This window comes from Bufo bufo, chromosome 4 (assembly GCF_905171765.1).
Source record: "Bufo bufo chromosome 4, aBufBuf1.1, whole genome shotgun sequence".
In the NCBI taxonomy this organism is placed as follows: domain Eukaryota; kingdom Metazoa; phylum Chordata; class Amphibia; order Anura; family Bufonidae; genus Bufo; species Bufo bufo.
The window spans coordinates 475,679,280-475,695,406 of NC_053392.1; the positions used below are offsets into that span (position 1 = coordinate 475,679,280).

Consider the following 16,127-nt stretch of genomic DNA (forward strand, 5'->3'; position numbering starts at 1 on the left):
AGCAGAGTCTTTGAGAGGCCAGAGATCAGGAACCAGCAGGGTAGTCAGACGAAGCCAGGATCAGGAACCAGCAGGGTAGTCAGACGAAGCCAGGATCAGGAACCAGCAGGGTAGTCAGACGAAGCCAGGATCAGGAACCAGAAGCAGCAGCAGTCTTAGAAGCATGTGAACACAGGAGGACCAAGCAAGGAACTGAAGCCACAGACCTCCTATATATATGAGCTAGGCATCCAGCTCCTCCCAGTGGGAAGGAGGAGCCGCAGGGTGGAAGGCTACAAGAAACCCGGAAACCAAGATGGCCGCCAGCACATGTCAAACGAAGGAGAACAGCAAGAAGGTAAGACCATGACAGTACCTCCCCCTCAAGGGCCCCTCCTCCGCGGAGCAAAAAACGGTTTCTGAGGGAAGCGTGCGTGGAAGGCTCGGAGCAAGGCAGGAGCATGGACATCTGCGGAGGGAACCCAGGAACGCTCCTCTGGACCATAACCACGCCAATGGACCAAAAACTGCACCCGACCGTGGGCCAGGCGTGAGTCCAGGATATTGCTCACCTCATACTCCTCATGATTGCCCACTCGGACCGGACGAGGCCGAGGAACCGAGGAAGTGAATCGATTACACACCAGTGGCTTCAACAGGGAGACATGAAACACGTTAGAGATCCGCATGCCAGGAGGAAGCGCAAGGGATAGGCTACCGGGTTTACCCTGCGAAGCACTCGGAAGGGACCAACAAAGCGAGGCGCCAGCTTGGGAGTGGGCACTCGAAGGTTGAGGTTGCGGGTGGACAACCATACACGGTCTCCGACCTGGTAGGAAGGAGCAGGCGCTCGTCTGCGATCAGCCTGGAGTCTCTGGCGCTGCGCAGAGGCCTCAAGGGACTTCTGGATCTGTACCCAAGAAGCACGTAGGACGGAAAGGTGATCCTCCACAGCCGGAATATCCTGGGGAGAGAATACCTCCGGTAACACGGCAGGTTGGAACCCATAATTGGGAGACGTCCCAGAGGAAGAGTTCACCGCCGTGTTCCTGGCAAACTCAGCCCAAGGCAGAAGGTCAACCAAATTGTCTTGGTGATCGGAGACATAGCAACGAAGGAATTGCTCCAAGGCCTGATTGGATCGTTCTGCGGCCCCATTGGACTGAGGGTGGTAGGCCGAGGAGAAGGAGAGATGAATCCCCAACTGGGAGCAAAAGGCGCGCCAGAACCTGGACACAAACTGACTCCCCCGATCCGACACAATCTCCTTGGGCAAACCGTGCAACCGGAAGACCTCCCTGGCAAAAATCGTGGCCAACTCTTGTGCAGAGAGTAACTTCTTGAGAGGAACACAGTGGCACATTTTGGAAAACCGATCCACAATCATGAGAATGACCGTATGGCCTCGGGATGCAGGGAGGTCCACAATGAAATCCATCCCCAGGTGTGACCATGGGCGCTCCCCGGTGGCTATGGGTTGCAGAAGGCCCAACGGAAGGTGCCGAGGGGACTTACTCTGGGCACAAACGGAGCATGCCGCTACATATGCGGCGATATCGGAACGTAGGGAAGGCCACCAGAACAGACGTGAAACAGCCCAGGACAGCTGATTCTTTCCAGGATGCCCCGCGGTCTTGGAGTTATGGTAGGTTCGCAACAACCGAGTGCGCAACTCCTCAGGCACAAAACATCTGCCGTTGGGTCTCCCAGGGGGAGCACCAGATTGAGCCGCCAAAATCTGCTCACCCAGGGGAGAGGTCAGGCTGGTGCGAATGGCGGCCAGGATCTGATTCGGAGGTATGACCGAAGTCGGAATCGACTCCTCCCTGGACAGCTCGGAGTACTGCCGTGATAGGGCATCCGCCCTGATGTTCTTGGAACCGGGTAGGTAGGAGACCAGGTAATTAAAACGTGACAAGAACAGAGCCCATCTGGCCTGACGTGGTGTCAATCTCTTGGCCTCAGAAAGGTAGGTCAGATTCTTATGGTCCGTCAGGATGAGAACCGGAACCACCGAACCCTCGAGCAAGTGCCTCCATTCTTTAAGGGCCTGCACGATGGCCAATAACTCCCTGTCACCAATCTGATAGTTGCACTCCGCGGAAGACAGTTTCCGGGAGTAAAACCCACAATGAAGCAGAGGACCCTCTGGTGTTCTACGCTGAGACAGAAGGGCGCCTACTCCCGTCTCAGACGCGTCCACCTCGAGGACAAAGGGCAACCCAGGGTTGGGATGCGGCAGAATCGGAGCCGACACAAAAGCGGACTTTAGGGCCTCAAAAGCTCGGATGGCCTCGAGCGGCCAGACCTGGGAATTACTGCCCTTCCTGGTCAGATCCGTGAGAGGCTTGGCCAGCATGGAAAAGTCCCTGATGAACTTCCGATAATAATTGGCGAAGCCCAAAAAGCGCTGCAGGGAACGAAGACCACTGGGCTGGAGCCACTGTAAGACAGCCGAAACCTTCTCAGGATCCATGGAGAACCCCTCAGCGGAAATGATGTAACCTAAGAAGGTTACCTGGGATCGGTGAAATTCGCATTTCTCAAGCTTACCGAACAGCTTGTTCTCTCGTAACCGTTGCAACACTTGTCTGACATCCAGAATGTGGGCCTCCATGGATTCAGAATATACCAAGATGTCATCCAAATAGACCACCACACACTGCTGCAACAGGTCACGGAAAACATCGTTGATGAATTCCTGAAAGACTGCGGGCGCATTGCACAACCCAAAGGGCATAACCAAGGATTCATAATGACCGGTCCTGGTGTTAAACGCGGTCTTCCACTCATCGCCCGCCTTGATCCTTACCAGGTTATATGCCGCCCTCAGGTCGAGTTTGGTAAAGACCGTGGCCCCTTTAAGGCGATCGAACAGCTCGGAAATCAAGGGTATCGGGTAAGCGTTCTTGATCGTGATGCGATTGAGACCCCTGTAATCGATGCAAGGCCTCAACTCACCGCCCTTCTTTTTCACAAAGAAAAATCCAGCCCCTGCCGGGGACGAGGATTTGCGAATGTGTCCGCGTGAAAGCGCCTCCCTCACGTACTCCTCCATGGCCTCATTCTCCGCTACCGACAGTGGATAGACTTTGCCACGAGGAGGAACGGCACCAGGTTGTAACTCTATGGCACAATCGTATGGGCGGTGCGGAGGTAGGGCAACCGCGCGCACCTTATCGAATACATCCCGGTACTCCTCGCATTCAGGAGGCAACAGAGAGTCCGAGGAAGTACACAGCAACTTGACAGACCCATGGATGCAACTAGCCCCACACTGCGGTGACCACGAGAGGATCTCGGCCGATCTCCAATCGAAAGTCGGATTATGCTTCTGGAGCCAGGGGTACCCCAAGACCACCGAGTAGTGTGGAGACGAAATAACCTGGAGACAGACCGACTCTCTGTGAACGGCACCAACGGCTATCCCCACTGGAAGGGTCTCATGAGTCACGTGTGACGACAGAAGGGGTCTGCCGTCTATCGCCTCAAGAGCCAGTGGGGAACCTCGAGCCTGCAGAGGAATGGAATTGGCGGCAGCGAACACACTATCAATGAACAAACCACCAGCACCAGAGTCCACCAACGCCTGGGTCGTCACCGAGCCCCCGACCCAGGAGAGGACAACAGTGATCAGTGGTTTGTCAACACGGGAAACCGGGGACGAGGAGACTCCACCCAAGATCTGCCCCCGACAGGATCTCAGGTACGAGCGTTTCCCGGACGGTTCGGACATGCCAACCGAAAATGCCCACCGAGACCACAGTACATGCATCGACCCTCGCGTCTCCGGAGTACCCTCTCCCCCTCGGACAGGCGAGCAAACCCCAGCTGCATGGGTTCACCCCCAGACAAGTCATCCCCAGGAGGCGTGGGAGGAGAGGGAGGCACGGGTGGGACAGCAAACGTAGGCGCCAATCTGTTAGAAGACCTCCGCAGGCTCTCCTTAAAGGAAGGTCTCTCCCTGAGTCTGGTGTCAATCAAAATCAGGAAAGAAATAAGAGACTCGAGCTCCACTGGTAGGTCCTTAGCTGCAACCTCATCCTTCAAGGCATCCGAGAGACCATGAGAGAAAGCAGCGACCAGAGCCTCATTATTCCAGCCCACCTCTGCTGCCAGGGTACGAAACTCAATGGTGTATTCAGCTACGGATCGTGAACCCTGTCTGATGGACATAAGGAGCTTCGCAGCAGAGGCAGCACGAGCCGGCACATCGAATACCTTCCGAAGAGAAGCAACAAAACCGGAAAACTCGGCAACCACCGGATTGTTGTTCTCCCATAAAGGGCTGGCCCAGGCCAAGGCCTTGTCCGAGAGCAGCGAGATCAAGAAGCCCACCTTTGATCTCTCAGTAGGAAAGGCATGTGGCAGCAACTCGAAATAAATGCCCACCTGGTTAAGGAAACCTCGGCACTGAGTTGGCTCTCCCCCAAAGCGCTGTGGAAGAGGGGCAGAACCGGTCATACCCCGAAACACCGCAGGCGCAACAACAGGTGTCGGGGTAGACTCTGGCGCAACAACCGGAGCGGCAGTAGGAGCGACAACCGACCCATCGGCAACGGGAGCGAAATGAGCCGTGCGTTCAAGCAGGGTTTGCAACGCCACAGCGAACCGACCCAACAGGTGATCCTGCTGATCAAGTCTGGCAACCAGCATGGGTAGCGAGGATGGCCCTGTACCGTCAGAACTCATGGCTTGGTCCTAATGTCACGGAACCATGAACCAGACGTACAACAAGAGATAAGTGAAAATAAGAAGGCTTTATTGGAAATAAAGCTGTAAAGCAAAAGTCCAAACGAATGGTGAAACCGAAGCAGAGTCTTTGAGAGGCCAGAGATCAGGAACCAGAAGGGTAGTCAGACGAAGCCAGGATCAGGAACCAGCAGGGTAGTCAGACGAAGCCAGGATCAGGAACCAGCAGGGTAGTCAGACGAAGCCAGGATCAGGAACCAGAAGCAGCAGCAGTCTTAGAAGCATGTGAACACAGGAGGACCAAGCAAGGAACTGAAGCCACAGACCTCCTATATATATGAGCTAGGCATCCAGCTCCTCCCAGTGGGAAGGAGGAGCCGCAGGGTGGAAGGCTACAAGAAACCCGGAAACCAAGATGGCCGCCAGCACATGTCAAACGAAGGAGAACAGCAAGAAGGTAAGACCATGACAGTTGGCGGGGTTGGAGTCTGTGGTTGCTCCTTTAGCTCGGTGACGGCAATAGTCTTTCGGATCTTATGAGGACATTTGATGGCAAAATGACCCGGCTCCCCACAGTAGAGGCAGAGGTTTTCGGCCAGCCTTCTCTCCTTCTCAGCTGTCGATAGAGACCTACGTAGAGCGTCGACCTGCATAGGTTCAGTTACTGACTGGGGGTCGCGCTGGGCGGTGGAAGAGAAGGAGTAAGTGGGTCTGTGGTCCGAGGACCAGAGTCTTTCTTTCTTCCTCTCGGAGAGTCTTTGATCTATCCGGATGCATAACTGAATGAAGTCATCCAGATCGTCCGGGGCCTCAACTCTGGCGAGTTCGTCCTTTATTAATTCTGACAGGCCTCGCCGGAATTGGCTTCTCTGTGCCGCTGGGTTCTAGGTGGTGTCCGTGACCCAACGGCGAAACTCGGCGGTGTATTCGGCGACGGAGCGTCTCCCTTGCCGCAGACCATGTAGTCGCGCCTCGGCTGTCGCACAGCGGTTGGGGGTCATCGAAGACTTGGCTCATGGCGGTGATGAAGTTGTTTAGGTTGTCCAGGAGCTGACTGTTAGTCTCCACGTATGGTGATGCCCATGCTAATGCTTCATCCGTCAGGAGATTGACCACGAATAGCACCTTCTTTTTCTCGGTGGTGAAGGGGGCCGGGTACATCTGAAAATAGATGCGGCATTGGTTTAGAAACCCCCGATACTGGCGTCTGTCGCCGCTGAATCTTAATGGGAGTGGCATGCGGGTGTCTGCGGGTGCGCCGCGGACGTCCAGGAGTTGCCTCTGTAGTTCAATAATCTCCCTCTGTTGGCTTTGGACTACGCCTTGGAGCTGGGCAAATTTCTCCTGATATGTAGTACCAAATTCTTGAAGTTCGGAGACCTGCTTACGCAGAGTGGCGATTGCGGACTCCATAGTGCTTGCTGATTATTCTGTAACAATCCTACAGGCTCACCTGAGTCAGAGGACCGCTGGCTGGAGGTAGGAGTGGAGCCCAGTGGCAAGGACCGCAGGCAGGTAGTAGGTAGGGACAAGCAGAAGAGTAGTCGGTAGGCAGGCGGTGGGTCAGGGCAGGCGGCAGTAAGCGTGGTCAGACAATCCGGATGGCAACGGTGGTAGCAGTTCAGTAGGTAGGGACAAGCAGAAGAGTAGTCGGTAGGCAATTCCTGGTCAGCAGTGGACTTTCAGTAGTAGCAGAAGCAGCAGATGAGGAGAAGCTTGATCAAGGCTCAGGAGCTCAATAATCAGCAAGCTAGAGTGCAAGGGGCTGGACTTATATAGGGAAGTACCAGGTGTGGGGAATCAAGGGTGATGAGCAAGGCTTGGCAAGACTGAGGTTACATAATAGGTTTCAGGGAGTAATGTCCAGAGAGGACGGTAGCCTAGTAAGCAGGGCTACCGCCTGGGATGTGGCTGGTCATGGGTTTGAATCCCGACAGGTGATGTCTATGCATTCCAGACTTCAGGCTGTAAATGACTGCAAAGGATTTGCAACCAACTATTAAAAAGTGAAAGTTTGATTTATCATTATTATTCTGTCCCATTACTTTTGATCCCTTAACAAGTGGGATGCACACATGCAAACTGTTGTAATTCCTGCACCGTTCACCTGATTTGGATGTAAATACCCTCAAATTAAAGCTGACAGTCTGCAGTTAAAGCACATCTTGTTCATTTCATTTCAAATCCACAGTGGTGTTGTATAGAGCCAAAAATGTTAGAATTGTGTCGATGTCCCAATATTTATGGACCTGACTGTATCTCTGTACTTTGCTCCATTCAGCTTTCCCTCAACCCTGACCAGTCTCTCTGTTTCAGCTGCTGAAAAACAAGCCCACAGAATGATGCTGCCATTTGTTTCTCATTGTCTAGGAGTCCTTTAGGTGTTTATATACAAACTCCAGATGGGCTTTCACTATTAAGGGGCTTATTTCTGGCTACTCTGCCATAAAGCCCAGATTGGTGGAGTGCTGCAGTGATGGTTGACCTTCTGAAAGCTTCTTCCATCTGCATACAGGATCTTTGGATCTCATTCAAAGTGATCATTGGGTTCTTGGTCACATCTCTTACTAAGACCCTTCTCCCTCAATTACTTAGTTTGGGGGAGCCAGCTCTAGGAAGAATCATGGTTGTTCCAAACTGCTTCTAATTAGAAATTATGAGCAACTGTGCTATTGGGAACTTGTAGCGCAGCAAAAAATATTTTGTACCATTATCCAGATCTATGCCTCAATGTAATCCTAATTTATTCCAATAGCGCAGTGCTATAATGATCCTGTTTTTAGCCTATTTACATATAAAATATAGCTTTTATTATTACATTTGCTAAAACTCAAAAGAATTCTAATAAAGAAAAGAAAAAGTGCCCTTTGTGATATTAAAAAATACAGATTGCACTTATGCAATGTTCTCTTTATTCTCTTATGTTCTCTTTATTTTTTGACTAACTACTTAGCGCTATTAGGTTAGAGACTTATCATGACTCAGTAAGGGTATTACTTCTCATACCATCTCTACTGTCTCAACTGTTTTTGTTCTTATATTTGAGAGTCCCTTTATTTCACTGCTTCACTAGTCACTACCGTGGCTCCAGCTACTATTGTAAATTTCTATCTCTATCAGAGGCTTCATTTTTGCCTAAGTATCAGTTACAGTTAGCTTTCTTTGTTGCATTCATCAGGAGGGCTGATTGCCACTAGCCAGTCTCCAAACCAACCACTCAGTTCTCATTCATATATTCCTACCTGTGTAGTAAACCCGGCCACTGCACTTGGATCGGAATTGCCAGGGCGCCTGCAGTGCGTCCCGCCAATCCTAACATCTAAGTGCTTTCTGCTAATTAAAAGCATGTAACAAACTCCCACAACATGTTTTTCCGAATACACGGCGTCCTCAGGGGTTAAGGAGATGCTAACCAGAGCGTCTTGCGTGTCTAGCCTTTACAGGGAGGGAAGCGCCGCTTCTACCATCTGCTAGCAAATCGGGATGTCTCTCTCCCCTGGACATTAAACTCAAACTATCATTGCGGAGGAACGCAAGATCACCCATAATGTCAAGCAGCCAGCCAATCTGCAGATAACCATTCCCTGTGATATCACAGCCCTATAAAATCCTCATCCCGTGTGGTCTCTGCCATTGTCCGGTGAGCTGAGCATAGGGAAAGGTGTGGCAACAGCTCATGCGCTAGGGACAGTGTTGCTGAAAATGATTAATAGAAGAATATTGGAGATGGAGAGTGCAGGGAGACTTATTCTGCGTCAGCTTTATTTATTTATTCCTACATTTACTTATTCCTATATCAGCCGTAAACTAAGATATGTAATTCAATACCAAAAAAATTGAACCTTTATTATTCCACTTCCAGCGTGCCAATCAATACCACCCACTCTGCACCCCTTAGGGGGGCCAGGTCTTAATGATGACCATCCTTATCTTTTGCTGGCTGGATGTTCCTGATGACAAATTCTCATCGATAAAAGATTATGTGGAATAGGAGGAAAAGCAGATGGTAGAAGAAGGGCTCCCACCTGTAGGACAGGAGAGCGCTGGGGTTGGAGAAGTGGGTATGCCAGAGCTGATTAATATTCAGGGTTTACTATCAAATAACCTGCAGGAGATTGCAGGCCAGAACAGCAATCATTTACATATTGTGCCCCCACCTAACCAGCCAAACTCTATACCAGCAACAGCCTCTGTTTAAAGGTTCATTAAATGTGCCACGTGGCCATTAACAATGAAGACTAACTATACAGTGCGGTGTTCATTATTAAATGAAAAGCAGCTGCGCGGTTCTTCACTGAGGCATGACCTCAACCCTCCTGCAGCACGGCCGCTTCGTGTGCCCCTACCCTAAGGCAGAGTGCCTTAGGTATACCTGATTTATAGAGATTTGTGATGAATTAATTCGGAACTAATGGAATTTCTGGGTGAAGTTGCTGAATTGAATTTTTCTAAACTTCGCTCATCTCTAATGATCATGTGTGGAGTGATATTTCAGCTTTTCTTGGAGAGGTCACCAGAAAATATTATTTTTACACTTGAATTAAAAACAAACAAGATGTGATGATACAGTGTAGTATATGCAGTAAGCAGCGCTGTCATTTTAGTCCATCACTTAAATGAACAGCAAATTAAAGGGGTTGTCCACCTTTTATTGAAGTGGACAAACTCAACATCACTACCTGATGGCGGGGATCCGTCACAATGCACCCTCGGTGATCAGCTATTCGGCAGTAGCTCAGGCACCAGAAGCTGATAGCTCTGTCAACCTTGTAGTGGACTGAGCTCACCACTACAGTGCTGCTACCACTTTCCTCAATGTGAGCAGCCGTGCAGTGGCAAGCTCAGTCCACTACAAAGTAGACAGAGCTGTCGGCTTTCGGCGATGGAGTTATTGCAAACAGCTGATCTGCAGGGATGGGCGGGTGTTGGACACCCTTTGATCAACTATTGATGGTCTATCCTGTGGACAGGCCATCACTTAATAAAAGGTGGACAACCCTTTTAAAATACTTAAAGGGGTACAGTTTAATCAAATACATGTTATTTTTTTGTGCAATGTACATTTTTTATCATTTTCAATAAGATATCTGCTTGACGACATTTAGTATTAAAAATTCCTTTCTTACTTCCTTTCTTACTGTCCTGGTGGATGCACATGGCCAAGGAGAATACCATCTTATCATTTTAGTTTTTAGATTAGTATTATACACAATAACTTTAGGGAGCTACAAACTAATTGGATTCATAGGTGCACTTACCTAAATATAATTTCTTTCTTATTGGGTATATAATAATCTCTGATTTCTTTCATAGAGAAGGCATTATTTACAGTGTCGCGTGAAAGTGACGGTAAAGGATTACAGGCTCCAATGAGTCTAAGTCTCCATTTTCCACATGCCACGGAAAATTCACCAGCATGTGCTTCAGCTAGAAATGTATACCCCTTCTAAAATGTGATAAAATAAAATATGATTATACATAATCTTGTATGAAGTGCTTAAATAATATTAGTCTAAGACTTCTAAAAGGTAATACTTCGGGTTGTTTGGCCAACAGCTATTTCTCCCGACTCCCCCCATACACATAAATGCTTGGCTCGGCCAAACATGTACAATGTTCCTCAATACAACAGCCTCAGGATACAATATTTTTAACTAGAAAATTGAAACTAGACTCAACATACAATGCCTCAGGCTCAGATCCAACCAATCAGCATGATTGTTTCTCTAGTATTGTCTAGTAGCTCCTCTTTACAGTACAGTGCGGTATTAATTGTCCTGTACTGTCCTCTGTCTGTGTCAGGAAGAGCCCCTCCTTTGGACGTCAGGTGAGGTTGGTTCCATGCTATTTTCCTGGTACACAGTGTGCTATACAGGACCCTGAAAAATTTCCTGTCCTCATCATAAGTGATTTACAGCTTCCAGCATCTATTTATGACTGTTACATGTATGGTATGGACTTGCTTTATCTGTCTTAGGCTACTTTCACACCTGCGTTAGGTGCGGATCCGTCTGGTATCTGCACAGACGGATCCGCACCTATAATGCAAACGCTTAGATCCGTTCAGAACGGATCCGTTTGCATTACCATGAAAGTCAATGGGGGACGGATCCGTTTGAAAATTGAGCCATACTGTGTCATCTTCAAACGGATCCGTCCCCATTGACTTACATTGTAAGTCTGGACGGATCCGTTTGCCTCCGCACGGCCAGGCGGACACCCGAACGCTGCAAGCTGCGTTCAGATGTCCGCCTGCTGAGCGGAGCGGAGGACAAACGGTGCCAGACTGATGCATTCTGAGCGGATCCGCATCCACTCAGAATGCATTCGGGGCCGCTTGTGAGAGCCTTCAAACAGAACTCACAAGCGGAGCCCCGAACGCTAGTGTGAAAGTAGCCTTAGTCATGTGTTTATTTTTCTTAAATTTTCTTAGGGATAAAATTTTGGGCTTTGGAACCAATGACTATTTTTCCATAGAGGTATGGACTCAAGTTACAATGGTTTCAACTTACAATGGTCGTCCCGAAACCAATTATTATTGTAACTTGAGGGACCACTGTATGTATTTTCACCGGGAAGAGAGGAGAAAGCTCTGAAAAACTGTCTCCCGGGAGAACAAAGGGTTTGAGCATTGAAGTTCAACGCAGCTGATCCTTCTTCCAGAGCAAGAGTTACCACAAAACAACTGATAGGTGAGGGTATGGAGTGTCAGACCACTGTCTATAAGAAAGCAACGGCCATCAATAGTAAAATCCAGGACAGGAGTAATCGTCCCTTTACACGGGACCACAATCTAGCAGATTGTCGGGAAGGAAGAGTTCCTTCCCGACAATCTGCTGATCGCTAGCGGAGGAGTCCTGTGAATTTACATGTGCCAATCTCCTCCAGATTATGGGAAGGAGCGATGGCTAATGCCATCGTTCTTCCCCACACTGTCTCATTGCTTCCCGGCAGAAAATCGTGGGAAGCGATTATCTTTTGTGCTGCACATAAGAAACAATTACCTGATGAACGAGCATTTTGCTCATTCATCGGGTAATCGGCAGTGCATTTAGACCGCAAGATCATCGCTAACGAGCGTTATTAGTATTGATCTGTTCAATTGTCGGCCTGTGTAAAGGGCCCTTAAGAGTGCCCATCTATCAGTCTACACAAAATAATATCTTTCAGGTGCTATGAATTCCTGTTTCAGTCACTACTGCTGCTGTGCTATGGACACTAATGGGAGAAAATGATCATGTCACCAAAAGAACCTCTGATAAATTTAGATGGATCTGAATTTCCAGTTACAATTTTAAAACTGTAACATCAAGCTTAAAGAGGACCTTTCACTAGAATAAAATATCTAAACTAACTATACAGACGTGTAGAGCGGCACCCAGGGATCCCCCTGCACTTACTGTTATCCCTGGGCGCCACTCCGTTCTCCCGTTATAGCCTCCGGTATATTCATAGTTAGGCTCCACCCAGGGGAACCTGCCGGCGTCTCATTCGCCCATGCTGTAGCGCTGGCCAATCGCAGCGCCCAGCTCATAGCCTGAGAGAAAAAAAAGCCCCTCAGGCTATGAGCTGAGCGCTGTGATTGGCCAGCGCTACAGCATGGGAGAATGAGACGCCGGCAGGTTCCCCTGGGTGGAGCCTAACTATGAAGATACCGGAGGCTATAACGGGAGAACGGAGCGGCGCCCGGGTATAACAGTAAGTGCAGGGAGATCCCTGGGCGCCGCTCTCCATGTCTGTATAGTTAGTTTAGATGTTTTATTCTAGTGAAAGGTCCTCTTTAAAGGGGTTGTCTTCCTTCAGCAAATAACATTTATGTAGAGTAAGTTAATACAAGGCACTTACTAATGTACTGTGATTGTCCATATTGCCTCCTTTGCTGGATTCATTTTTCCATCACCTTGTACACTGCTCGTATTCATGGTTACAGACCACCTTACAATCAGTGGTGGTTGTGCTTGCAGGCTATAGGAAAAACACTAGCCTATGTGCGCTCCCGGCCACCAGAGAGGCAAGCGCTGTTTCCAACAGTGTGCAAACACAACCACGACTGCTGGAAACAAACAGTGTATAATGCGATGGAAAAATTAATCCAGCCAGCAAAGGAGGCAATATGGACAATCACAGTACATTAGTAAGTGCCCTGTATTAACTTCCTCTACAGGATAAACGGCACTTTCTGGTGAGACAACCCCTTTAATATATAACTGATTGTCTCCATGATACAGTTTCCAGTCATAACAGTTTAATGGTTACTTGTCACTCACCGTATTTTTGGTGTATATAAATGGTGCTACTCTGTTACACACCCGAGGTATTTCCTCCAATGTATCATTATTAATGACGTGAAGGGCACAGGCTTGAAGGTTTGTATACATCTTCGGAACTACAAGCATATCTTCAGGAACGTGGAAAACTTCCCTAAACAATTTGAAGGATTTAGTTAAAAAGAGAAGATTAATATTTAGCTGAATGAGATTTTATTCTGAGGTGCCCCTTTAAATTTATGCCCTTATATAGTTTATAACATCTGGAGGACCTAATAACGGCATATATCCACTGAATATTGTATTAACTGGTAATGTCTGCTTTGGTCATTCAGTTCTCAAAGTGCTATGGAGATATATAGTCAATCGTTGGCCAAAGGCATGTGGAGCCACCAGAAGGCCAGCTCCACAGTGCTTTTCTGAGGCATCTTCTACTTTGCTCAAATGATCCCAGCAGTTGAAAACTCACTAAATTAATGTCAATGGCATATCCTAGTCCAGGGGTAGGCAACCTCTGGCACTCCAGCTGTTGTGAAACTACAACTCCCAGCATGCATACTTGTTCTGCTCTTCTAAGAACTCTCATAGAAATGAATGAAGCATGCTGGGAATTGTAGTTTCACAACAGCTGGAGTGCCGAAGGTTGCTGATCCCTGCCCTAGTCTATGCTATCAATGTCCTTAAAGAGCACCTGTCAGCAAAATCAACCCTATGAAGCCAAGCATTCTGTCTGGTAGGGAAGATTCTGCTGATTAAAATGAAACCTGTCTTCACGATTTATCAAAACTGGCGTAAAGGAAAACTGGTTAGTTGTCCACAGGAACCAATCAGATTCCACCTTTCATTTTCCAAAGAAGCCCTGAAAAATGAAAGGTTGAATCTCATTTGTTGCTATGGGCTACTGTGCCAGTTTGCTTACAGAACGTGCAATGAAGCCCCTTTTTGAATAAAAAGTGAAAGCATTTTTTCTTGGGAATGCCACAACCAATTTTTACAACACAGGTATTGTTTTAATTAGCAGGATCAACCCTAAGGATTATCTGTAGGATTATCAGCTCCTAGATGGGTCTAATGAATGCCCCTATCAATAGATAACATCACCCTTTATTAAGGTATACTAACTTACCTGAAGACTACAAACCATGAGTTTGCAGGTTGATCTGGGTAGGTAACCGCGTAATCAGCAAATGCAAGCCTGTATCTCTCATCTGCATAACAGGGATATTTGTGTGACGCAGCACTGTGCTTAAACAGAAACCTGAAACACAGTGAAACAAGGTGATCGTATTACTTTCTATAAATGTAGGACTGATCTGGAATCCAGAATCCTATGTAGTACGAACATCATCACCTCATAATAACTCTGTAAACCTTGCCTGACAATGATTTAACATGCAAAACCTGCAGGTAATATAGCATTCTGTAGATCCTTTTCTGCTGCATGTGAATTAGATCAAAGAACACAACCTGCATTTTGTAAACTTTAGTATGGTGTGGAATATCCGTGCCAAACGTGTACCAAAGTCATGGAACATGACGTTACTTTGACAATTTACATTATTGGGTTTTTTCCATACTTTTATATTGGTGGCCTATCCTCAGGCCTTCAATACCTGATCAGTGGGGGTCTGACATCCTGTACCCTCACCGATCCGCTGTTCTGTACTAGTTCTGGAACTTCACAGTTTTGTCCATTGTGTAGTGGACTGAGCCGCTTACTGCAGCGCTGTAATGACCAGCTCGGTTCACTCTACAGTTCTGTTGCCCATTTCTGACATGGAGCCACTGCAGAACTTATGATTGGTGGGGGGTGTGGAGTTTTGGACCCCTGGGTCCTGCTGATCAGATATTGGTGGCCTAACCTGACAATAAGCCACCGATATAAAAGTACCGGAAAATCACTTTAAAGTAGAACTCCTGCAAAAATGTTTAGTCTCTGACCTGCTAGAAAGGTACATGATGTAATATGTAGTGAATGTAATCTTCTCATCAGTGACTGTATTTGTGAGTTATAACCTCCCTTCTAATTTTTAGCTGTGTCATGTGACCAACTCTCTGATCTCCAACTGACACAGGACAGGAAGTCAGTTACTTCTCTATTTATTCCTATGAGACTGACATTGAGGCTCCTATAGGAATACATAGAGAAACTGACTTCCTGTCCACACATAAGATGCTATGTGATTTGGAAAGTTTGATTGCTGTCACATGACATGGCTTAAGATCAGAAGGGAGGTTATAAATCACAAATACAGACACTGGTAAGAAGATTACAATCACTACAGATTACATCATGTACCTGGCATGCTTGTGTGTGGGAGGAAAACACCACACTGAACATAGGAGGGAAAGGGGATACCAAAATAAGGCCTGGAAACTAGGGAAGGAAGATGGACACCTCCTAGAGAAAACCCTCAATCCTGTCCTGACAGACTACCTGTATGAACAGGCCTCAAAGGTAGGCAAGTTCATACACCGGATACCTAGAATACTATCTCACCCTATAGGACCCTGGAACTAATGTCAGGACTGAGTCTACCTGTTCCTCCAAAGGGAAGGATGAACAGGAGTCTCCCTCAGGCCTAATGACAAACAGGGAAAGGCAACACACACATAAACAGTACAGACCAAAAGTTTGGACACATCTTCTCATTCAAAGAGTTTTCTTTATTTTCATGACTATGAAGGCATCATAACTATGAATTAACACATGTGGAATTATATACATAACAAACAAGTGTGAAACAACTGAAAATATGTCATATTCTAGGTTCTTCAAAGTAGCCACCTTTTGCTTTGATTACTGCTTTGCACACTCTTGGCATTCTCTTGATGAGCTTCAAAAGGTAGTCCCCTGAAATGGTCTTCCAACAGTCTTGAAGGAGTTCCCAGAGATGCTTAGCACTTGTTGGCCCTTTTGCCTTCACTCTGCGGTCCAGCTCACCCCAAACCATCTCGATTTGGTTCAGGTCCGGTGACTGTGGAGGCCAGGTCATCTGGCGCAGCACCCCATCACTCTCCTTCATGGTCAAATAGCCCTTACTTTCAAAGTTTTCCCAATTTTTCGGCTGACTGACTGACCTTTATTTCTTAAAGTAATGATGGCCACTCGTTTTTCTTTACTTAGCTGCTTTTTTCTTGCCATAATACAAATTCTAACAGTCTATTCAGTAGGACTATCAGCTGTGT

At 47.6% G+C, this 16,127-nt stretch overlaps 1 protein-coding gene across 4 annotated transcripts in view; it reads right to left on the reverse strand.

Annotated features, from left to right (window-relative positions):
• Positions 1 to 16,127, reverse strand: part of ADGB (androglobin) — a 339,135-nt gene that overhangs the window by 82,696 nt on the left and 240,312 nt on the right. For all 4 annotated transcript variants that reach the window (XM_040427354.1, XM_040427353.1, XM_040427352.1 and 1 more), the window contains exons 24-26: positions 14,065 to 14,196; positions 12,939 to 13,092; positions 9,930 to 10,117 (exon numbers count right to left, since the gene is read on the reverse strand). In XM_040427354.1, the coding sequence (XP_040283288.1) occupies positions 9,930 to 10,117; positions 12,939 to 13,092; positions 14,065 to 14,196 (474 nt within the window). The remainder of the gene's footprint in view (positions 1 to 9,929; positions 10,118 to 12,938; positions 13,093 to 14,064; positions 14,197 to 16,127) is intronic.